The sequence below is a fragment of the Accipiter gentilis genome, chromosome 14 (genome assembly GCF_929443795.1).
Source record: "Accipiter gentilis chromosome 14, bAccGen1.1, whole genome shotgun sequence".
Classification (NCBI taxonomy): Eukaryota; Metazoa; Chordata; class Aves; order Accipitriformes; family Accipitridae; genus Astur; species Astur gentilis.
In genome coordinates this window covers 24,274,002-24,298,473 of record NC_064893.1, presented here as the reverse complement: position 1 = coordinate 24,298,473, position 24,472 = coordinate 24,274,002, and the positions used below count along the sequence as shown (strand labels likewise).

At 38.9% G+C, this 24,472-nt stretch overlaps 1 protein-coding gene across 2 annotated transcripts in view; it reads right to left on the bottom strand.

Annotated features, from left to right (window-relative positions):
• ARFGEF2 (ADP ribosylation factor guanine nucleotide exchange factor 2) overlaps positions 1-22,654 on the bottom strand; it is a 38,440-nt gene extending 15,786 nt beyond the window's left edge. For both annotated transcript variants that reach the window (XM_049816551.1, XM_049816552.1), the window contains exons 1-23: positions 22,318-22,654; positions 16,291-16,321; positions 15,389-15,512; positions 14,538-14,684; positions 13,513-13,692; positions 12,859-13,078; positions 12,104-12,175; positions 11,668-11,816; positions 11,127-11,257; positions 10,360-10,594; positions 9,996-10,095; positions 9,630-9,769; positions 8,394-8,502; positions 7,679-7,880; positions 6,808-6,919; positions 6,012-6,217; positions 5,001-5,085; positions 4,738-4,909; positions 3,447-3,598; positions 3,133-3,261; positions 2,597-2,755; positions 1,259-1,406; positions 215-314 (exon numbers count right to left, since the gene is read on the bottom strand). In XM_049816551.1, the coding sequence (XP_049672508.1) occupies positions 215-314; positions 1,259-1,406; positions 2,597-2,755; positions 3,133-3,261; positions 3,447-3,598; positions 4,738-4,909; positions 5,001-5,085; positions 6,012-6,217; positions 6,808-6,919; positions 7,679-7,880; positions 8,394-8,502; positions 9,630-9,769; positions 9,996-10,095; positions 10,360-10,594; positions 11,127-11,257; positions 11,668-11,816; positions 12,104-12,175; positions 12,859-13,078; positions 13,513-13,692; positions 14,538-14,684; positions 15,389-15,512; positions 16,291-16,321; positions 22,318-22,456 (3,242 nt within the window). In that variant the 5' untranslated portion in view covers positions 22,457-22,654. The remainder of the gene's footprint in view (positions 1-214; positions 315-1,258; positions 1,407-2,596; positions 2,756-3,132; positions 3,262-3,446; positions 3,599-4,737; positions 4,910-5,000; positions 5,086-6,011; positions 6,218-6,807; positions 6,920-7,678; positions 7,881-8,393; positions 8,503-9,629; positions 9,770-9,995; positions 10,096-10,359; positions 10,595-11,126; positions 11,258-11,667; positions 11,817-12,103; positions 12,176-12,858; positions 13,079-13,512; positions 13,693-14,537; positions 14,685-15,388; positions 15,513-16,290; positions 16,322-22,317) is intronic.
• Positions 22,655-24,472: the final 1,818 nt, after the last annotated feature.

The window sequence follows — 24,472 nt, the reverse complement described above, 5'->3', positions numbered from 1 at the left end:
TGTTATTTCATGACAGTCTTTTGTTTTATGACTATTACATGCCTAAAGAGATACACTTATTGGGTCCGGAGAAAGCACCTAAGTATCAGCAACTTTCTCACAACAGAAATAGGCTTCAAGAACAAAAGTCCCTGTCAAGAGTCTGTAAATAAAGTGAAAATGATCAGTAACTTCAAGTTATGTTTTCCCCAGAAAGAGATTATATTCTCAGTACCTGTCTACTGCTACCACTACACTCTGCGAACTGGTCTCTCCCACAGACTCTTGAATGCTTGCCATATGCCGTTTATCAGCTCCACTTCCAACGAGGTTACCTGCAGTAAAAGCCATTAAAACCCAGTATTTAGCATCATGAAATCGTGACTTATATTAACCCCAACTTTACACAAGTAGACAAAGACAAGCGACTACTGCTTCCAATTAGCTTGTAATTTATACGGAGAAGATGCCAGATCTGTGCCAGATTATTACAAAATTAAACATCCAGTAAGTATGGGTTTTTTTCCCCTTAGGGCATTGTGTGTCAACCATCATGTTTATTAACAGATGCAAAGCTGTTAATAAAAATTGGAAATGATAAAATATTATTTTAAAATATTAACTCTAAGTCAGATACAAGTAGTTAATGCCAGGCACAGTTCTGTTATATTCAGCATCATCACTCTGTATAGCACTAACTCCAGAGTATTTTCAAATTAAAGTGTGTCCTTGATGGTTTTCCAAAGATTGCGGCAACTTGCCTCGTCCCTCTAATTTAAAGCTTAAAAACTAAGGTTTGTTTCTTGTACATTATGCAGGAACAATAGAAGCTGGAACAGCAAGCCCAACATGCAGGGATAAGAAATTAATTTGGAAAACCAATTATCAATCACTGAAACATCTATTAGTTCCTAAAAATAAGTGGCTGATGTTTTTACTATTAAAAACAGAGCAAAAAAAGAAAGAACTGATAATAACGGTAACGAAACCATGACTTAGTAAGTATGGTAAAACAGTTTTGACAACATGTTCCAGCAAATAAATCTGGAGAAGTTTTGTTAAATTGCTTAACCCAATTAAATTACAAAGTTAGAACATATTTGGTAGTTACTAATACATCTTGAAATATATGGTTCCATTTTTTTAAGTTTCATTAATCCAATATAGCTTCCCCGGAAGCAAGTAAATAAATTTTAATATTTTAGAACATTGAGCTTTCTTAGCCATCATAGTTCGCTTATATGTGCATCTTTGTAAAGTCCAAGATTATTAATCTCACCTAATCCCAGGCCCATAAACTCTTCCCCTCCAGATGCATAGCCTTTAATGCTTCCTTCCCTTTCACGCCCAGAGCCAGATAAATAACGAGTTTTCACTCCAGTTCCTATAAGTTGTGCTAGTTCCAGCTGGCTAATACACTTCAAGATCTAAAAACAAAAGATTTTAAAACATTGTGTTTCTTGACACCATTATATTTTTATTCTTAACAACTATTTTATATTTATATTTGATATTTATAACCTTCCCAGGTTCTCTAACCTTTAAAACAACTTTGACAATGGTAACAGTTTTGATGTAACTGAAACATTACCAATACAACTGGAGATAAAGTTGAGTGACTCATTCAAGAGCACCAGCTGCCACCAATCCTTCCAATATGAGACAAAATAAACAGTACCCAAAAATCTAACTTGGATCTCTAACTACTAGAGGAAACCTTTTTATTACTTCTTATAGCATCAAACTTCAAAACTATAAACAACTTGGGAGTTCATCTTCTAGAGAGTTCATTGTCCCAGAGAGATGAAAAGACAGAATTTTTGTAGTGATGATGTTTCAACATAGACAGTGAAAATGCTAAAGTTGTGCCTTGCCATCAGCACAAAATTTACTATCTCTTCTTTCTTACTCCCCCACTGCAACATCCCTTGGATTGGCACAAGCATTTGTGAGGGTATGCTGTAAGCCAGGTCCAAGTAATTTGTCAGCAAGAGAATACTTGGGTCATATTATCATGTAGCCAAAGACTAGTGCCAAAGAACAGAATGCAGCAGGAATGCCCCTTTTAGCAGCAGCACAGATTTAGATCTGATTAAAGAGCTCCTGGAAAATATGCTGTAAGAAAATACATATGATCCTGACAGCCTATCCTTACCTATCCCCCACCAAGTTATTTTAGCCCTAGTTTTTCATGTGATCATGGTATAGATGTTGCCAAACACTGCACAGACAAGTCTGGACCTGTGAGCTAGTATATTTTTGCATTCTTGTTCACGTAAACAATAGTTTCTGTGCAGAATTTTCTGAAGTCAAATGATATTTTAATATGGTTTTAATTCCATATCAAAAGCACCTACAAAAATTACAATATTGGTCACACAGCGTCTATAGGGTCTGCCAGAAAAATGCAGTGCATTTTTTTACATATATGTACATACACACACACATATATAAACCACTAACATAATAATGCACTTGAATCCACATTTTAAACAGTGTTCTGACACATGCTGGGAGCTAATTCAGTTACTAAAGAACGAAAGTAGTAGAAGAACAAAATCCTGAAAGTTTTCAGAGGACAACACAGTTGCACTATTTAAACTAATCAAGTTTTTACCTCATGCCAAGAGTTCCCAAGATAATTGCCATCTGTGTGAGCGACTGTAATAAGTGTCTTAATGGTATCTATGTTCTTCTGTTTCATTTCTGTAATACTGGAACTGGCGGTCAACAAGGAAAAACGAGCAAGGGCCTGTACATAAGCATCTCGTTCGAGCTACAAGACAGAGAAACAAGCACCATAATCAAGTCCCTGAAGAGCTAGAGAAAGCTACTTGTCCAGCATGCCTACACAATTGCCCTTCTATGTATAGTTGGCACTATTAGAGCACTTTCCAGCTGAAGAGGAGTGGGAGGCAAGTTAGTAAACGCTCTTAATAGAAGACTCAGCAATAAGAGAAAAGCAGAGTTGAAAAGCTTGATGAGATCAAGATCTTAAAACAAGCTAAAATGAGACAGTAATATTTTATTTTACCATTTCAAGACAGTAGACCAGATGCTTCGTTTTCTATGTGCAAGTTGTTTGTAATTCTTCATCTCCTTCCCAAAGCCTACACTGCCCTTAGCAAGCCCCGCGCTAAGTCTTATACAAACCTGCATTCCAAAGATACAGGCTATTCTAATTGCACATCGTATTCCTTCCAAACAAAGGGATGCAACTTCTGTGTCATCACAGTTCTGCAAGCCAACACTGTAAGCTGCCAGCAATGGAGTCCATACAAGCTAAAGAAAGAAAGAAACTAAGTTCAGAAGTCTATTTTGATTTTAACCCAAACACTAGGTAACTGAAACCAAATAGAGCCCAAGAGTCCACCTGTTGCATTACCTAACTCTTCAGAGTAATTTTCCACTTTTACCCATGCTTAAAACACTTAGCAATGAAGATACGAGGAGAACTTCACACTCACTTTGAACATGGGTCTGACATGGTCCAGATGAGTGGCACTAGTAAAAGGAGCCTTTGCATGGCTTACAGCCTCCATAAGGGCTTTAGCCGTTTTAGCCATTTGTTCCATCTCCAAGTTGTACAACAATCTCCGCTGCTTTTCATTAGCTACACCTAAGGGGAACACCACACAGTGTGCATTGGTTTCTTTTTTGTGAAATCACGTTCCACATCGTCACATAGAGCATCACAAAATGTTAAAGGTATTACAAATGAAATCTAAAGATAAAAATCTTCCAGAATGTTAGAATTGAGAAGGCTGTCATAGGTTGCAAGTAAAGAACTCCAGCACTAAAACCCACAACCCAACTTAAGACTTTATTCTATACGAAGTAACTAATTCAGCCCTTTATTATATGCCACATGTTATGACCTAATCATTGGAAGTCAGAGAAGCATACTCTATTAAGTCACTCCGCCTGTAAAAATGGAAGATCCTTCATCTTCTTAGCCTGACATCCTCAAAAGAAAACTAGCCCTCACTAACTTGATAAATAAATTAATAACTTAGTGTTTCTTTACCCTTATAGTAACGGTTGCAACTTCCATTTTCAAGCAAAACAATTTCATTGCTATTTTGATCTAGGAGACTTGCAAATAGCATGGAAAACACTGAAAAAACCACTATGCTGAAGACTCAGAAGTCACTGATTTGAATTAAATCAATACCAGCTATTCTGAGTAAAAGCAGAGTCCAGGTGGGGATCCTGGTTTCTAGTGAACACTACATACAGAAGTCCTCATTTGGTCTAGATGAGGATAAGTGACTACAGACCATGACTAACTCTCTGATCTCTCTCTTTTTCGGATATTATCACAAGAACTGTGGCACTTACCAGCCTCTGAACTATGACCATGCTACTGATAGGGAGACAAAAAAACCCAGCACAAAACAAAACCCCACCTGTTGTCTAGCACATAGAAACAAGAAGTTAACTTGCAAAGTAAGTGCCACCTTCAGTTATTCTACCATCTTCCCCCCACACTTCCGTTTCAAAAAAAACCCCAAATCTAGTTTCCAGTGCCTCTCTGCAACAGTGCCAGATGCACTTACACAGCTATGTTTCCATCACAGCATTGTTACTTAACTGAGCCAGTTTCATTCCAAATATCTATACTAGCCATTCTGAAAGTAACTTATGTACTGCACAACACATTTTCAAAAAGGGATCTGAACTTCCACTACACCATCCTGAAAGTTACTGCAATAGTTCAAGAGCACTGTGGTCTTTCAGTTTCTAGTTCCTTCTTACTTGGTTTACTACACTTGGTTGTAATTGCATATTCTTTTGTCTCTTTCATTGCAATTTTCTTTCCTTCTATTTCTTCATAGATTGTGGATAAATATTCTACTGGCAGGTCTTTACTGTCATTGATTCCTCGATTCATTTTAATGTATTGCTCCTTTGTCATTTTATTCTTTACCTGTAAAAAAGAATGGAAGTCAGATATCAGATTTTGAATGCAAGTTTCGGGGAAATTTGAACCTCTACAAGTTTACTTTTTTAATTTCTACCTGTGGACTGTGCAAGTCTGTAGTCAGCATTATAATAGAGTATGCCAAAACATAGGCAGTGTCAGCACTAGCAAACAGTGTTTGCCTAAGGGAGAAAAAAAAAACAAAACAGGTTTTTAGAGCCCCAATTCCTCAATCCATTAACTCTATTTCTACATGCAAGAAAAACACCCAGAAGTGCTATGCATTCAACCAAATAGCTAACAGAGCCTGAAATTAGTCTTTAGAAACGCATGAAGCCTTAAGTGTTTTAAAATGCAAATAAAAAGGGAAACCATATAAAAGCATCTTCTTCACAATGTTGAAAACTAGCAATGACTGGAATTTTCAAGTACCTTCCCAAAAGATTATACATTATCCTTTTTTGGGTAATCCTACAAAAGGTAAACAGCAGCTTATTTTTCACTCCCAGGGTTTCATAAAGAACTATATAAAACCAACCCAGTGAGGCACCAACTGGACTGAGAAATAGGAACCAATTAAGCCTGAACACCTAGTTAAACTTCAATGCTAGTTTATTACATTAGAAACAATAGCAACACTGCCTTCTTGACACCAAATAACATATATACATTTTGTTCAACGTCTAACAGGCAAACAAAAACATGTGTAACATCTTATTAGTTATTTATGCCATGTATTTTGAATTTTATCAATTGCTACTTCTTATTACTGTTGTTTACACTTGACTGATCTACATTTGTTTTAAAACAGAACGGCTTATACAGAGACAATTGAACATACTTAGGGCATTCCTGTTCCAATAATTCATTCTAGCAAGTATTCCGGATTTAATGAAATGCCAGCACCGGGATACTTTCTATCCAAAGTTTCCATTGCACCTAGCTGCTGAAGAGCATCAGCACCAGTATTAGCAACAAGATCTGCTCCTCAAACAAGTCTGTAGAAGTTCCTGACCTAGTATGAGTGTGAGCTGCACCTTGCCCCTAACGGCCACAAACAATACAGCCATTCTTCAGGCACTTCTCCAATACAAAGGTTTTGAATTACCGTTGGTTGCATTCAATATATCTAGCAGCAAACTTCTCCATTAATCTATCAATCTTCTGGGCTTCACCTGGCAGACGAAAACCTTCCAGAAATATACGCAGAGCAGAGACAAAGTCTTTTCCACAGAAATCAAGCTGGTCTACATAAGCGTACATCACTTCCTTGTTAAACTTGTTGCTTTCCCCAAGAAATTCCCCTACCTGAGTCTAAAAACACAAGAGACAGTTATTAGTGTGTAATCCAACTGCCAACTTTGCAAGAAAATTTATAGTACAAGAATTGCACAGCTGTCAGTTTTGTAAGACTGATACACTTCACTGAGCAGGCAGAGCAACCGTTAGAGGGATGACAAGAAACCAGTGCCATTAGAAATGCCTTTAGTCTGCATATTCTTGCTTCCCTCACTTCCCAAGGCAAGATCTGCATTACTGTAGAGCCAAGGAAAGCTGAACTTGTGCCCTATTTCACATGCAGAAGAGAATGCTTTGCCACTGCAGTACATTATATTCCTTTGCTGGCAAGATACTACTAATGCAGATATGGATAAAATGCATGTTCCCATTTATGGGGAATCCCTTCAGCACCTTATTGTAAACACAGCTACTCTAAAAAGCCTGGGACAGCAAGTAAATAGAAAGTAGCATTGGTATTAAGTACCTTCATTAGAACCCTTACACTTTCAGTTATCTATTAATGAAATATGAACTGAAGAGTGAGTGCATACAGACATCAGAAGAGAGGGAAGAAGATGATAGGGGCAAAAGTATTCGTTATCTTATGTTGCATGTCATCTTACAGAACAGAGGCGTTCTTCTTGGTGCAAAAATTGTGCAATGTCCTCTGCTGTAGTGCCAAGCATTCCCTGCTCCTGTAGATATTGTATTCCTCTCTTTGGTTTTTTATTAAACCTATTCAGACAAAAACATGGGGAAATTGAGACATACAATTGAAAAACATCACAGCCTATAAAATTTTAGTTTTATAGAGCCCTTCTAAACCAAAGATTCTGTGCTGTAACTCTGTATCTCTCTTTTCTAGTTAGAAAAAAGTCAAAGAATAGTTAACACAATTGTTGCACATATCACTCCATAGGCTACACCTCATAAGGTACATTCAGATGCTGATAAGCTTAAAAGTTATTGCTGGAAAACTTACTTAAAAACTGACCTTTTTGAAATATTAAAAATTAGAGAATTTCTATGAAATGTTAAAAATGTTGCTGTTTAAGACCTTCTTATAGTATTTACAGACATAAAGATCTTCAAACTAATGAAAAAGTAGTAAGACATAGCTCAACAATGATTTAATTCTCCAAACTCAATGAAAGACAACAAATGGTGTAAGAGCTGTAAGACAACATTAAGCCTGCCTGCTCAAATCAATTTCTTCCTAGGTATACACACGCTTTCCTCTCTTGTGTGGCTGAACCAGCACAAAGGAAAGCTGTGAAACCACCCTCCACTCCACCCAAGATTTTACTGAATTCCTTTTAACTACAATAGCCTCCAGTGTTAGCTTTTACAACAGCAGGCAGGAGTCTTCAGCATTAAGATCAATTTGTAAGTGTCCCTAAAGGTTTGATGGTGTAAGATCATAAAAAACAATACTGTTGTACACACAGGTTTTTTTATTAGTGAACTTCTATATTCCTGTCATACTGGACTTACAGTTCTATCCCATGTTCAATTATTTCCTTTTGTTGCTTGATGACTTCAAATTGCTCAGGATCATCTGGGACAGCAGTCTGGGTACCAACACTTCCAACTCCTGATGACACAGTGGAGTCCAAGGAACTGACACTACTCCGTCTCCCTCCACTCTCAAGGCATTTACCTTCAGCCATTTCCTGTTCAGATTGTTTATATGAACCTATTTATAAACAGGGCAAGACTTAAGTTATCCTGTTCAGTCAAAAGCTTTTAGTTACAAAACTTTTTAGTAGAAATTTATGAGTCAATATTTTTATTTTATCACATATACTTTTTGGCAGTCTACACTACATGAAGATGCTATATTGATGCAATTCTAAAATAATCCAATGAAAGGCAGAGAAGAGCAGCAGCAGCTGCTATGGAGAAATTGTGCTTCAACTTAGTAACTGCAAGATTTGTTACATGTCTTGCTCTACATAAGCCAACTTTTATAGTGTAGACAATCGCCTGGCTAAAGCTCTTAAACAGAACTTGGTTATTTGAACCAGACAGTTGGAGAGTTGGTTACTGCAACAGCATTAACAATTGTTTATAAAATACTTCATTTGTATAAACAAATCATTACATAAAAACATAGCATCCACACTTCTGGAGTAGCTTCTAAACACTGAATAAACACAAGCACAAACTTATTAAACAAAATAGTCTCTCCATAAGGAAACAATCTTACCCAAGCTAGCCTGATGATTGGGGTTCACATAAAGGTCTTTGCTCCATTCTACCATACATTTTAAAATAGAAACCAAACATTCAAGTCCTTTTTTCCTCAGGCTTAGTTCCTTCAAAAAAAAAAAAAAAAAAAAGAAAAAAAAATATCAAAAAAATCACCCAAACAAAAAAAAAAACAAAACAACAAAAACCCTCAAAAAACCCGAAGTGATATTGATATATATATATATATATATATATATATATGTCCACAAGTTTTTAGAAGGCATTACATCACACCATTCAAACCTTAGAAAGTTCATCAGTTAGGGAGAATCTATTGGTTATAGGAAGTTTCTGCCCCTTGACTATTTAGGTTGGATACATCCAGGCCAAAAGCAACCATAACCAGACTGACACACATTCCAGCTGCTTTAAGCAGATGGTCTATTGACAACTGATGAGCACAACCAACGAGCAATATACACCAAATCCTATATGCAGCCCCTTTGTTGTATGAATGATTATGACCATCCAGTAAGTCTCTATAGTGCCAGATCTCTCCACAAGCAAGACAAGTGTCTTACTACCTTAGCTGTACAGTAAACAGTTCTATTCAAAATCTGAAACAAAGGTCTCCTGGTTTTTACTTGCATTTTCTGGTCAAAGGACCATGGGGGAGGGGGGAGAAGTGTGAGGTGCACTCAGTTCCGAGATCAACACTGGCACTAAGTTCACTTCAACCCTGAAAGCCATTAGGCTGGGCTAGAAAAACAGTGCTGTAGGACAAGGCCAATACCAGAAATAACTCCTCCTGCTGAAAGCAGTCTATACTCCACCCTTCCTCTAATGACTGGGAAAGTATAATTTTAAAAATAAAATACTGGTGGTGTAGATACAGCACAAAATGTTTGTGCTAAGCAAACAAAAGATGAAGCTACTGCTGGTTCATATACCACAGAAGGGAAGTCATTTGAGTAAGGCAGAGAAAGGCTCATTTGCTTCTCTCTCCCATGGCAGACCAACAAAAGAGTCCAGAACCAGCCTAGCGTCACAATGCAAATATACGTCAAAATCACAAAGTAAATTAATCGTACTGCTTCAGCATCCAATTGCAAAATTGGCTAACTAATAAAGTAAGCAACATCAGTACATTAAGGACAACATGAACCACTGGAAATATCAAAAATGATCCAGAGATGGCACCATTTATGGGAAAAAAAAAAAAGTACCTTACCTTCAAAGGTGCTTTTCTTACCTGTAAAGGCGTCATTCCCAACTCATGCCCACTTCGTCCCTGTGCGATTTTGGACAAATCATTTACAAGGCGTTCAAATATATTAGCAGCGTTTAAATCACAATCATAGTTAACATAAATATCCACTACACACTGGGCATCTTGAAAATAAAAGAAAATGCAAATATTAGGATTCAGTGTAATAGCATTTTTAAATGGAATCAGCCAGTTGGAGCAGGCAGTGGGGATGAATCCAGACATTTAACCCAAGCACTACAGGATCAAATTCAATTTTTCACACTTAAACATTACACGTGGCATTTGCCTTCAAAGTAATTTTCATCTGCTGCCAGAGGAAGTGACTGCTTTTCACAACAATGGAAATACCTGCACAAATTCTAGTTAAAGTCTGAATCACCATCCATTTGTGTTCAAAGGAGCTTGAAGAAGTCTCTAGAATATTCAGGAAGATCTCTTTGAAGAAAACCTGCAAAATAAATGAGGTAAAGGACTTGATGATCCCAAACTTATTAGAACCATGCCAAATGTACAAATTCTTTTCTATTCAGTAATTCCTCTTGAAGAGTATCATCTCATGCATATTAGAATTTGAATACAGTAGTAAAATACTAGTTTAGTAAGCAAACAAAACTAAGACATTGACTTCTATCTTCCAGCTGGCGTTTTAGCGTTACAGTATTTTTATTTGAGAACTAGAGCATCATACAAATGCTAGATAAAAGTCTCTCACCTCAATCTGCATTTTCAAATGGGTCTTAAAATTCGAAAGCAGCGTGAGAAAGATGGCAAGAGAGAGCTCAAATACATCAGGAACAGAAGAGACTCCATTTTTAGATAATGCTACACAAAGATATTGCTTGATTGCATTGATGAACATTTCATGTGTCCTGAAAACTGGGCCAGCATTCTGCAGTACCGACAGAAGAAGCTGGAGAGACACTATCTTAGACCGTAATTCATGGGATCTAGAAAAAATTCAAAATTAAATATATTTTTATTACATTTCTGAATACATACTTGTATTCAGCATGACCACTATGGCATTTCTTCCACGTCAAGAAGAAATGACTGCTCTTTTAATTCATTTCAAGGCACGGCACAGGAGGGGTGGAAATCAGCCTGCAAGTGATTTTGGACACCATCTACCATCTTAATTTGGAGATTTTCCAGAAGTATTAACATCTTAGACTAGAATTATAATGCAACTCAGTGCTACTAAGACACATTCTCCCACTCCCCCATCAAAAACTCACAAATACTATAGTCAAGGCCACTTCAACTGATAAGATTAATAAGCCTGTTACAAAAACCCCCGCAACCCTCAAGTATTAAGTTTTTAATAATTTGAAGCAAGTTTCAACCCTAGATTCATCAAACTAATTGAAATAAGGGCCCAACAGGTGAATTCTGAATACTTGTTTTACTGTACAGCAGCTACTTAACTGTCTCCAAAAGCTACCTGAAAAGGATAATGTGTAATAACTACAGTCTCATTACTTGGGATCTGGTGGTCCATCACCAAGTGGCTTCATTGAGAGCTTGCACAACGACCTGAACACAAGGAAGGCATCCTTTTGTAGAACATGGGAAAATTTGGAAGCAGCTTGATGTCCAGATACATCTGTTTCCTTGACAGCAAGAAACACATTAGATCATCAGTGAGAGAAAGGAACAGAGCAATTAAGAAGATTCCACAGCTCCTCTAAGAATTAGCTACAGATTAAGAAAAAACTGTACATTAGGCGAAGTTTAAACTAAACCTGAACCTGCAGGTGATCTGGATCTTTTCACACATGTTGACAGACTCTGCCCCTCCGCCCCCACCCTGTATTAAAACACAAATAACATAATCAATTTTGGAACAGTTGTTTTCAATATCTACTTAAATTGCAGTTGCTGCTTCCTTTTTGAAGCTAAGCACGACACACACATTAAAGCTTGTGTCCCTTCCCTCCCCAAAATCCCACTGTATTAGTTGGCATGATAAAAACTTATCACCTTTCCTAAATATACATTAGCATCCGGTGAAGTTATTTACCAGATTATCAGTAGAGGAAACAGATTGCCTGTCATCTGGAATCCCGTTTGTTTGTACATTTTCATTACTAGAGCCAGAAAGAGCAATATCAGCAGTCTCTAATGCAGGTAGAGCCTTAACTGTTTCTGTTACTTGCTTTTCTTCCGCCACTAAATGGGAAAAGTAAAATCGATTAAAATCACCCATTGAGCTTTTTTATCCCATGACTTTGTAAAGCTCTAGAACCAAGCTGAACAGAAGCAGCACTGGTAAACTAAAGTTTCTTGGCTACCAGCAAAAGAAGAATATTGAAACAATAAAAACTTGTTCTTACTGCCTTAGTAGGTGTTCTTGACAAGATACTTAGTAACAAAAAGAACTTCCATGCTTTTATAATCACAGGAATAAAAGTTTGGCAATACACATGCATCTATTTTACTTTAGAAGATTTTGTTACCTTTCACAGCTGACGTGACCACATCTTCCAAGATGCCTTTAACCATTTCATTTCCTCCATCAGATGTTTCCTCTAATGAAACACACAAAGAGATAATTTTCAATTTAGTACTTTTGTTTAGGAAGAAGATGGAAAGAAGATACATGACAGAAGCAGGAGGTTTAAAAATTAAAGATTTTCTTTAGTAGTTCTCCTCTAAAGCCATTTTCAAGAAGTCATACAAAAACATTCATTGATATTATTTCCATTGTTTATAATAAAACACTGATATTTCAAATGCAGTGATTTTGTCATTTGCATTTATCAACTGTTATGAACTTTTAGTTTTGGAATACCCTACGTTCCTAATTTGGATACAGTATATGCTTATGATAAGGTCTTCATAATACACATTATTTTTACCACAGGACTTCAATTACCTGAAAGCAATTCTGCCACTTCCCATGTACAGTGATTATTCTCTTCCTTTCCTTCCCCTTTATCAACCTAATCAAGTCAAATCCCATTACAATTCTATATACAAAAACTATATATAGTTGCACTAGAATTCTAGGGAAAACATGAGCCTTTCTTCAATGGTTATCATGTTGTAGACAAGCTAAGGATGGCCTGTATACTCTGAATCACTACTGAGAAAACATAAGCATGAGTTGAGCCAATATCTCCAGTCAGTTCTCCCCAAAATAGCCTAAAAGAGCATTTTCCAATAGGAATATTGTAACTGAAAGCAATAGACACAACCTATTCTTGTTCACCTGATGCTGAAAGAGTCAGATCCTGCTCCAACTTCACCTCTCCATTTTCTGCCCTCTCAGGCTCACCGTTTGTTAATTCCACACTTACAGGAACAGTGGGTTTGCCTTCCTGATAGCCATGTTTTAACTGACCAATCTTCGGAGACTTGGACACCACTGGAATTGCAGGAGACTGGGATTTTTGCTGATTTGTTTTTTCTATTTCTCTGGATTCTTGTATCTTGAAAAAACAATATGAAAAAGTTAATCTAAGGCACAAAACATAGGGGAAAACGGGTGTCTCTGATGACTGACGTTCCTTTGTGAATTCACATGTTAACAAGAAAGAAACAGTGAGGATATCACTTGGCCAGTCAAATTAAAAAGATGCTCTTCATGCTTATTTTAAAAGCATCCCATCACTTTTTTATACAAAGCCATTTGGCAGAAAGTACAGTGTGAAACCTTGTTATCAGCAAAAAGCTTCATATTTTATTTTTAATCAGTCAGTATGCTTCAGTATGCTTCATTGCAGGATTTGACAAGTTTTATAAAATTACAAATCAATAGATATCCAACTACAATGACAGACCCATTAAAAATAATTTTAAAAAAGTTTTCTGTTCATTTTTCAAGCCTAAACATTTGAGATGAGCAAAAGTAACAGTTACGTACAGCTTGATTTTCCATCCGTGTAAAAATGACATTTAACATCTGCGTAAGGGTAGCTTTGGCAGTTGTCTGATTAATAAGATTTTTACTGGCCAGATAGATGTTGTAACATGTTCTAACAGTCTGAAGAATTGTTCCTTCATGGATTTCTATATACGGAGATGTTACTGCAGTGAGGAGAGCCTGAAAAAGTCCATAGCACAGTAAAAATGAAATCTAAGCAAGTAGGCAGCAATACATTTCATGCAGGTCTTCCATAATAATCACTGGGTTTGTTATGAAACACATGTATCTGTTTATAAGACTTTGTAAGGAACTTCTAGTTCTGTGAAACAAGATTTCAAATCAAAGAAAGTTTAACAGAACTTCCACATATCTGTTCTCTCCCGAGCTGTTTAAGTGTTTTATCACAACTAGTTCTCCATTAAGGGAGATATTCAACCTCCACATGAAACAGTTATTATATTCTATGGCTTAATTTCTGTGAAAAGGCTAATTGCTCTACACCACCATCAAATTAGATTACTAGCAGGTTCACCACTTTCCAACCTTGTTCTTGGTAGCCCAAGGAGATTTCAGAACCAGAACACACACCACTGGGACTACTACACTTCGTTGAGAGCATATACTGCAGATGGGCTACAGCAGCAGGCCACGATACTGCATCAGAGTTACAGTGCCTTCAGCTGAAAGCTGATAGCAATTCATTGGCCTAATGAATGTGGGCATTACTAGCCTAGAAGATGAACACCCAGCTGTCTGCAAGATAAAGTACCCAGGCCATGGATCATCCCATAAAGAAGGACAAACATTTACAAGTTATTCCCTTATGTTCTGCTTACCAAGAGGAAATACATTTCACATACCAAGTCTGACCTGGTGACAGCCTCCCTAAATTCAATGACATATCTACCAGTGTAAGAAATGGAGAAACTGGGCCTTAAGTAGTGCTTCGCATTAAATTTCTTTCAGTTACAAAATCAGAGAAAGCAAATTAACATTGCACCAACCTGAACCAAATAAAATACCTTAATTATCTGCAACTGTACTCCTTCATCTGTTTGAGGACCCTGAAAGCAATTGCAAATGGTTTCAACTATTCGGTCAATCAGTCGTTTTCCAGGAGCTCCACTGTCTGGAGCATTGCCAGTGATATGTCCATACGCAATGAGTTTCTGTGTAGAAAGAATGCAGGTTAGAAAACAGTATACTGTTAACTAAAATACAGTAAGTATATCATAAAAAGGGGGGTTTAGACAGTATACCTCACTTAACCAGTTTTAACACAAAAATTTAACACCATCAATAGTCTGGCTACCAAATACTTGGGACTGTTCACACATCTAGACAAAACAAATTTAGTAAGTGATACATAAGCTTTTTCCACCCAGACCTATTGTAACCAGACAAAATTTTTTATCATCAAACTTTGTACCTATTAACAACAGAAAGGTTCTGCCCTTAAGGTGAATTTGTTTTTTCTGTAAGAATCTAAGGAGGATCAAGGTAGAAAGACTCCAGAGTTTAACCTCCCTACAAGCACTACAAGAAACACCATGGTAAATATTCCTTTTAGAGCACCACAGATGAAACATCTTTACTGAATAATGTAAGCATTCATGAGTTTCAATAAAGGCTTAGTTCACTATAAAACAACACCCACACATTTCTGACTTTGACAAGATGCGCTGTCAGCCCAGTCTGATAATAACTTATTTTGCATGGTTTATGCATCTAGGTAGCCATAGTGGGTATCTTCATCACTGTATGTACTCAGACAGTATTACTTCTTCACTCTAAGAATGCCAACATCACACAAGATTTTTGTAACTGCATGTTTCTCCATTTCACTCTGTCCAAGTTTAAACAGAACAGTTACCTGTAAACAATCCAGGGAAGTACTGACAATGCGTGGAGACTTTGACTGGCAGGCCAGTTCAAACGGGAGGAAATACTTATCTGCTTCAATGAAGTTTGCTTTTGGTGGAGCAGCAGTGCCTTCTCTAGGTCAGATAAGAAGGGTTATTAATTATTCTAAACATGTATATCACAGCAAACTACGCTTCCTCCTTTTCTAAATTTAAAGCTGAATGGTACATAGCAGCATACAAATGTAATGCAAGTTTCTCTCACACATACTTTTAAAAGAAAGTTCAGCTTTCTTTAAAAATCAGTATCACATCTTAACTTTTTCATATATTCTTAAACTTAACTCTTCCCTCACTACACTCCAACACAGTCCCGCTACCTGAAATACTGGGAACTCCTACAACTTAAATGATAAGTCTATCAAAGTTATTCTGAATTAATTAAACAGGGGCCATATGATTACTAAGCAAAGAGAAACACATTGGGGGCTCATTTTAAATCACAGCAGAGTGCTGGAAAAGTGTTTTCAAATTTGGATTTAAGTAATATTTAAATTGGTATTCTTGATCTAGGTAGTTAAGAGCATACACTGTCAAACAGAGGACACCTATTGCTCTTTATGATCTCCTATCAGGCTATATTAAGCCCAGTAAAAGGAAGTGAAAAACTAGCATCTTTTAGAAGTTTTGCAATTTTTTCATAGTGAAATTCAGAGGCAGTTATGGCTTGAGTACCCACATCCACAAACATTGTGCAATTAGAGCACATGGGCCATATCATGTTTTCAGCAGAAAGGTGTGTAACTAGGTATTCACAAATTCATTGCCATAATGTATATACACTCTTACATTTCACTATCACATTATTCTGCTTGCTGTTTAATGGCATAGTTTACAGCAATTAATAATTTACCTTTGCTTTTCCAGCTCCGTTTTTATCTCATCTGGAAGAAAGAAAAAATATTCAAAGGATTTAACACCCAACATAAGTTATCGTTATCAATAACACAAATAAGGAAAAATGCAATAAAGCAAAGCTGTTTCAAACCAGAAGTATTACACTTCAGTATTTGCTATTCCTTTCCTTTAACATCTTCAGCTTCAGAGATTGTGGACAGTCACACCATTTATTGGAAGGCATATCTCTCAACTTCTACATGAAAAGGCTAATTTTTCCAAACATTCTTAACAAGAGATATCCTTAGAAAACAGGTATAGTATGCAATTTTTATTCAAGAGTAAGTCTACATCAGAGAGCTCAGGTCTGCAGAAGTCTAAGCCACTGCATAAACCATTAGTTCAATGCATCAGACCTTCCCGTTAACTACAATGCTAGTTAGCCTGCTTTTGTTAAACCTCACAATATGACATCAGCTGAACAAACTCCCAAGAGATAAGAAATCTTAAATGCATGGTGTCATTTTGCCAGCAAAGCCTTTTTTTTTTTTTTTTTTTTTTAAGTTACACTTTTAAAGGGAACTACTTTTAAAACTAAATACAGGAGGGGGGGGGGGGGGAAAGTGTTTCTTTCTCATTTCTGTTGCATACAGCAGCTACAACCATTTGTAACACCATGTGGAATCCTGTCCTTTCCACCCTATTTCATGCATCTGCAAATTATCATGCCTACAAAACTCATTGCAATTGCAAAGTTATTAGAAACTGATCATTCACTCAATACTTGTTCTCCACAACTCCAGAGAGGCACCATTGTCTGGGATTAGATGTTCAGAGTTCAGATGACTTCAGTGCTGCCTGTGAACATCAATAATTTCTTCTCAGAAGCATAAATACACAAAACATACTAACGAACAAGGACTGTAACAAACACGTTACAGGTTTTTGCACTGTCCTATTGTTCAATGAATGTTGCAAGAATTAACCTTGCAGAGTATGCCTATTTTGTAACATTAGTACCCCTACTTTGTAGAGAAAATGGAAGCAAAATGTGGAGGAAACCTGTATAACTGCAAGCTGTGAGTGATAAGCTAAATCCAGGACTGGGACTTGCTATTCCGTCTGCCATAGTCATTAATGAAAGCCAACATAGCGAGCAGTCAAGAAAGAAGCAGTATGACATCCGTTAGCAATAAGTAACGTAACAAGAACTGAAGGAACATTATCCACCGTATAGCCAACAAAAGAACAGACAACAGAAATATTGACAAGTCTTAGCCTTAAGGAGACATGATCGTGCCCATCTTCACTGATAGTTATATTAGATCTTGCATTGGAAAAATGTGCAAGAATAGCATCCCATATTAGAACAATAACAATTTCACTCTCAGAAATACTCCATAAAGTAATAAATAAAGAAATCTAACCAAGGCTTGACCAAGTTCCCCACAATTTTATTTAATAAAGGCTTTTCTAAAGCCATATAAAAATATCTGCACCACAACAGTATTTTAATAGATAATACTGGCAGAAAATAATAAATGAAAGGACAAAACCAAGTTACAGGCATGCTTCTGCTACTGATTGCATCAAAATAGTTCGGAAGTCTGCACATTTTAAGCGCTCATTTGGTGGTCTGACCACTGAAAGCGAGCGAAACAGAAATTGTTGCCTAAATGAAGTCTGTTGCCATGATCAGCTCACCAAGCCCCGACCAGGCACAGGCAGCTTCCAGAAACCTACTGCCACTGTCACTCTCCTCTTCCAGTCATAGAATTAAGGGGCACAGCTAAATTCCCTTCCACAGCTACAGAACACAGTCTGAATTTTGGCCAATGTCTGGTCATCACAGCACAACACTGTCCCTTCACTTGGTGTTTTCAGTACTGGAGCTACCTGCTACTTCTAAGGCCAGAATGTATCAGCATACATCGTATCTACTTCAATCAGAAACATCTTCAACTCTGGGTTCTATGTGTGCTGCCCACTCAACGCAAGCCTTTCCGCATTCCTACCAGGCAACACAACTGGACCAACAAGCAAGGCCTTGCAGCAATTTCTTCCAGAGCTTCTGGCCATAAAAGCAGGATGAAGCTCATGCTGAAACTAACTGCCTTTCTACATTAGATGGATGGTTTAAGTTTGCTTATATTGAAAACCATATATTAAAATGGAGGAAATAATTGTCTGCCTGCTATTAGATGCATCCTATGTTAACGTGCAATCAAGTTTGTCTCAGTGGAAGCAAACCAGTTCCTGTGCAGAAAATGGCATAGCTTGCGTTCGCACAAGGACACATGCAATGTCTTTCCATAGCATGTCAGAACACCAGGCAGCAGTGCCAATACAAACACATGGAGCAGCAGCAAAAGCTTCCCTTCCCCCAAACCAGTAAAGTCTACTGCATTGCCTAATTCCAGGCTGCCCTAAACTTAAATTAAAAAAACCCCAACACCCACATTTATTGATTCTATCGACCTATAGAGAACCCTTTAGAAAAGGCTGCCACAATGAAGCAACGCTACCTCCTCTTTGCCCTAGCGTTCTCAAAACGTGCTAGCCAAGAGGCTACTAAGAAACACAAACTTTAGACATCTGTCATTTATATCCAGAGACTTCTTAAACACACAGCTAGATTCCTAAGTGAAGGCATGATTTAAGAGATTATTTTATTAAACTCATTAACAAGCTAACTAAACAAATTCTGTTGTTTACAAAGCTCAAAGATATGTACGTGGCAGTCAAAGAAGGTCACATAACCAGGTTGTCTGCACAGTATGTCATTAAAAACAGTCCTAATAGGGCAAGAGTAATAGTTTATATGAAAGACCCAGGCACACAATTAGCATTAGACCAATATGAACTGCTGTGATACACACTGTCTGTGTTCCACTGTAAATTTTTCAGGATAGAGATTATTTCAGTAGATTTACTAAGAATCATGTGTGCCTAGACCTCCATGTGAATGCTTATTAAGCAACTATTTTTATACAATACACTGGTTGTCTGTTGAAAACAAGTTTTCTTAAAAACAGTTTTCTAAAGCAGAGCAGAACAGCTGCTCTGTTTAAAACCTCAATTTCTCCCAATCTCTCCTGGGGCTTACTGGCACCAAGAGTACAGGATACAACCGTTACACCTACTGATGAAGCAAGAGACTGAATGAAGGAATCTATTCAAACTCTGCTTACTCAACATTAACACTGTGTATTTCAAAGGAGAGGGTGGACAGAGCAAAAAAACCAAAACCCCAAAACACCACCGGGAACTGATTTTGTTTGTTTTCTTCAACACTTCTTTTGTTTACATCCCGTTTGAGCCTATGTTACTTCTCATTTCTACAAAATCATGAAGATATTTTGCAGTCCAAAACTGCACAGTATTAGTCTAGTGAAAGGTATATTACTGGGAAAGGAAGATAAAAAAGGCTAAGAACAGTTTAAAATTAGAACGATTAAAACAATTAGAACAGATTAAAATTAGAATGAAAGAATACCTATATTTCCTACATAGGAATGACAACAATTTTCAGTAGTAATTTACTTAAGCTCTCAGGAGTTGAACACATTCAAAACAATAAAGAACCTATGTAAAAGAAAACAAGAGCATCATTCCCACAGTTAGAAATATATTTCTCTGTCTCACCAAACAAAAAATTTAAAGCATATGTAATTAGCAGAAACACTACTGCAGTAACACTACAGCAGAAATTGTAGAAATAGTTGCAGGTTAATTTTTATTAGGAAGTTGTAGAATAGACCAGTTCCTCTCTATTGAGAAAAAAAGATGCATCATAGACTTCCCTAGCACCAAGAGCAGGTATCATTTACACATGACCCGTGCCTGCGTTGACTAGTTTATAAATGGTACAATACCTCCACACTCCATTAAAAGGGCCATTGTATAAATAAGACAGCAAAGCAAATGGAATTTAGTGAGAAGCAGAAGGAGATTATTCGAAGTATGACACGGAAAAAAGACGACAACAGCTGACACAATTACCAGTTTCATAAAGTTAACTTCACATTTCTCTCAAACTGAATTAATTTTACTCAGAGTTAACTGGACTTTTTTATTATTACTCAAAACATGGAAGCTTCTTTCATCCATAACAGTTTCCATAGATTACAAAGTCTGGCCTGAATTCCTCGGACTGCAAGTAATGTTCTTCCCACATTTCCTAGCATATTTACTATTGTGCAGGGCTTGATAATTAGAGCTGACACTTTTGAAACTGAAGTCATAGTCTTAGTTAATATAAAGTATAAGCTTAATTAAGCTTAAGTGTACGTAAGTAAAACTGATTTTTTCATTTCAGTAAAAAAGAGCTTAACCTAAACAGAATTAAGTTTGGGGGGGGGGGGGACCAAACACACGTAAATAAAAGAAACCACATTCATGTTGACAACTTAAAATGATACAACATTCACCAAATACAACAGAGATCCTTTAGTACAGTAATCAAGGTCCTGCTAGGGCAGGACGGTTGGGCAACAGGTTATCTATTCATGCTGACCTCTGCTTTAGTCCAGGAAAGCACATGGACTTCTTTTTTCTGAGCAAGATTAGCAAAAAAATGTCCATCACCACAAGCATTAAACTACCCTCAAATGTACTATACCTTAAAATATGCAGACATAGAATAGTTATAATCCAATATGCAAATGATAATAGGTGCCTATTGCACAATACCCCTCTCCCAAAATCATAATCTTCGATGTGTTAGCAAACAAAGACCTTCACTAGTCATCTTTCAAGAAAGTTCCCTTTCTCACCCTTTAAATATATTTACATAGCAACAAAACAGGTTCCCAGTCCCGTAAATGGGTTGGGTGCATGTTGGGGGAGAAATCAGGAAAAGGAATTAAGTAGGAAAAGTAGTCTCTAACTGCTGGGGCACGTGTTATACTGCTGCTCACAATGTCAACTTTTAATAACAACAAAAAAATACCCTTCTATCTGGTTAGCTTTCTCTGGATATATTATCACCACAATTAGCTCCTACAACTTTCTTGAAGGTAAGGATTGTGGGAAGGAAGGTAAAAACCACAGCTATTTTTCAAGCTTGCTTTCGCAGTGCATTGGACAGAACTTGCATCTGCCTAGTTTCCTTACATACTCAACCTGCCTTTTCTTCTGTTCTGGATACAGTAAACATTCCCAAGTTAAAGGAAAAATACTGGTGCAAAGCAACTAAAACTGTAAGCGGTATGTCACTTTTGCAAATTCAGAAAGGCCACAGAAAACTCCAACTGTAAGAGCTATACTTTAGCTTTACCCAGTTTATTTTTTTTCCCCTTCATGATATACCATATGTTCCCCGAACTTCAACACAGAGACCTATATCATCAATTTGTACTTGCAGGGGTTTTCAGGACCAGTCCGCCAACTTCACAAAAAGTATTTTCAGTTCTGCAAGACACCACAGGCATTGTATGTATTTGGCTACACTGCTAACAGTTTTTAGCCAGTCCAGCCACGAGCTGGAGATAAGATGCAAGAAGATTGCTAGTCCTGGAAGACCTGAGACTCCGCAAGCCGAGGGCCTTAAACAGCCAGTCTCCTAGTTCAAAAGTTTACAATTAATTTTCTGAAATTAAAAGTGACAAGGTTCTAAAGTGACAAGCCCCACCCCCTTTTGCTTCATACCGAGACCAGATCTTAATAAAAGGAGATATCTAGGGGTTTTCCCCTCGTACTTGCTCGTCAGGTATTAGAGAGAGAACTTTCCCCCCCCTCCAAAGTCCCGAGCTCAGCCAGGGCCGCGGCCGGCAACCTCCCAGCTGGGGGCCCGGGATTCGCTCGCTCCCCGCCGGGGATCCGACGTGGCGGAGGACACCAGCTGGAGCGGGGAAGGGTAACACCGCCTCCCGCCCCCGCCGCACCGGGCGAGCGGGGATTCCTTCCTTCCTTCCCCCCTGCCGCCAGCGGGACCCTCTGTCATCCCCCCCCACACACACCTCCCAGGCCGGGGAGGGGTGGCGGCTCCCGGCCCGGCGGAAGAGTCCCGCGGGCCGGGCCGGGCCGGGCCGGGCGGACTCACCCAGCGCCACCTGACAGGCTCTCCGCAGCTGTCCGTGCGGGGGCCGCTTCGCTTCCTTCTCCGCCAGGATCTTCTCCAGGGCCCGCGACACAAACATGCTCTTGGTGCGGGCGTCCTGCTCGCGGGCCGGGGGCTGCATGGCGGGGCGGCCCCGCCGCGGGGCAAGGAGAGGGGGTCGCCGGGGCCGGCGCTCAGAGCCTGCGGCCGCGCCGCAACCCCACCATCCGGAAGAGACGCGCCTCCTTCAGCGGCTGCCACCCCGCCGCCGCCACGGCGCCGCCATATTGGCACCGTCACGTGATCCGGGCTACCACCCCCCCGCCTTCCCGCGACGACCTCCGACCCCTTCCGCGGTGCCGACGGCGACCCGGGCGGCCAGGGGTGGGCGGGGCCCGGGAGGGGGCGGGGTCGCAGGCGGCCCCCTGGGGGCCGGGGCAGGGCCGTGGCGGGAGCCGCCGTGCGAGCGGGGACACCGCGGTCTCGCCGCTGAAAAGCGAACCGCTGCCTGCAACTAAATAAAATTAACGCCACCTCCCCGCGGCTGCGGGCTTCTGGCGAGCTGCTGAGCTAGTTGCGGGCCGTCAGCGTGCGTCGGAAACGCTGCTGCGTGCGGGTGTCTGCGGGCGGGGCCTGCCCTGCATCACCAGCTTCCCCGGGAAACGCGCTGGGCTCCTCCCGGCCTCTTAAAAAAATTGGCCCCTTTTCTTGTCCCTGCATTTTCTGGGGGCAAAACCCGACTAAACTCCTTGCTGTAATGCCAAATGCTTAAGTGGCAATCGGTCAGTTGCGTCTCGGGTACGAATTTCAGTATCGGTGAGAACCGAAAGTCAGTTACTGCTGCAATTATCTGTATTGATTAAGTTATAATTACCAAAAGGGAAGTCACCTTAATATAATACTCATTTTTATAATGCTTCTAATCTAAGCGTCTCAACATTTGCGTTATCACCGTTAACTTTCACGGAACAGGTCCTATAAAGAGGCACTAAGAAAGTACACGTGTAAAAGACCTAACGTCGTACATTAAGAATCACTAAAAATTGAATTTCACGTCCCAGGAATTGAGTCTCCTTTAATAGCCTTACGCCCAATTGCACCTTCTCTCTTCACCCTTTGGCCTATGCGGTAGGGTACCTTACACCCAAAATAAAATTCTGGACTCTTTGAAAGCCGGTATAATCTTTGGAAATAATCTGTAGAGGTAATTTACTCCATTGACACCCTCCCCCATAATCTGGCAACCATCACTGGGACACAGCCATCTCTTCTATGTTGTTCCACAATGGACTTAATCAAATTAAGATGACCACATCTAACTGAGAATACAGAGGCACATTAGACTGTAATTTTATTTCCTTATTCTCCAAGCAGCTGGAGTCTAATTCTTTAAAATGTCATTAATGAATCCTTAGTGTCAAGTTGTCAAGAGCTAGAAACCACTAACAAATGCTCCAAACCCAAACACCTGTGCAAAGCATTAGTTTAGTATTATTTCACAGGGAAAATGGACAGGTGCTCTGTGATCACCTCTACTGCCCAAAGGTTTATGTGGACTGGTTCATACAGAGCTGAAGACTCCACTTGTATGGAAAAATATGAGTTAGAGGATGGGAAATCAGAAATTACAACAAGGCCGGATAAGAAGCAGGGAAGGGCCTGTGTCTGGAAACAATTTTTAAGGTTTGTTAATACCTGAAGACTTTGGTTGTTCAAGTATGGGTGTGATAGAAGTGTGATTTCATGGTTTGCCATTAAATCACAACTTATCAGAGTGTAACTGCCTCAAAAATCTGCTAGTTATATCTGTTCCCTTGACAGTATGTTCTGCATTTTCTGCTACCAGAAAATGTACTATGTAATAAAGGTGAGAGACTGTTGGAAGGTTCAAAGTCCTTCTGAGTGTCAGCTGAAGCTGTCATCAGACAACTGACTTGAACTTTACATTAAGTGAATAATGTACGTTCAGAATGCATCGCTATTTCAGGTCAGAATCACAGAAATATGAGGCTGGGAAGCACTTCAATAGATCATTTAGTCCATCTCCAAGCACAAAGGCACAATGTTGCCTCTTCATGAAAAGCTCTAATACAGGAGATTCAACAGCTTTTCAGTTAGTTGCCCCCAGTGTTTCACTAACTATCCAATTAGGAAATTA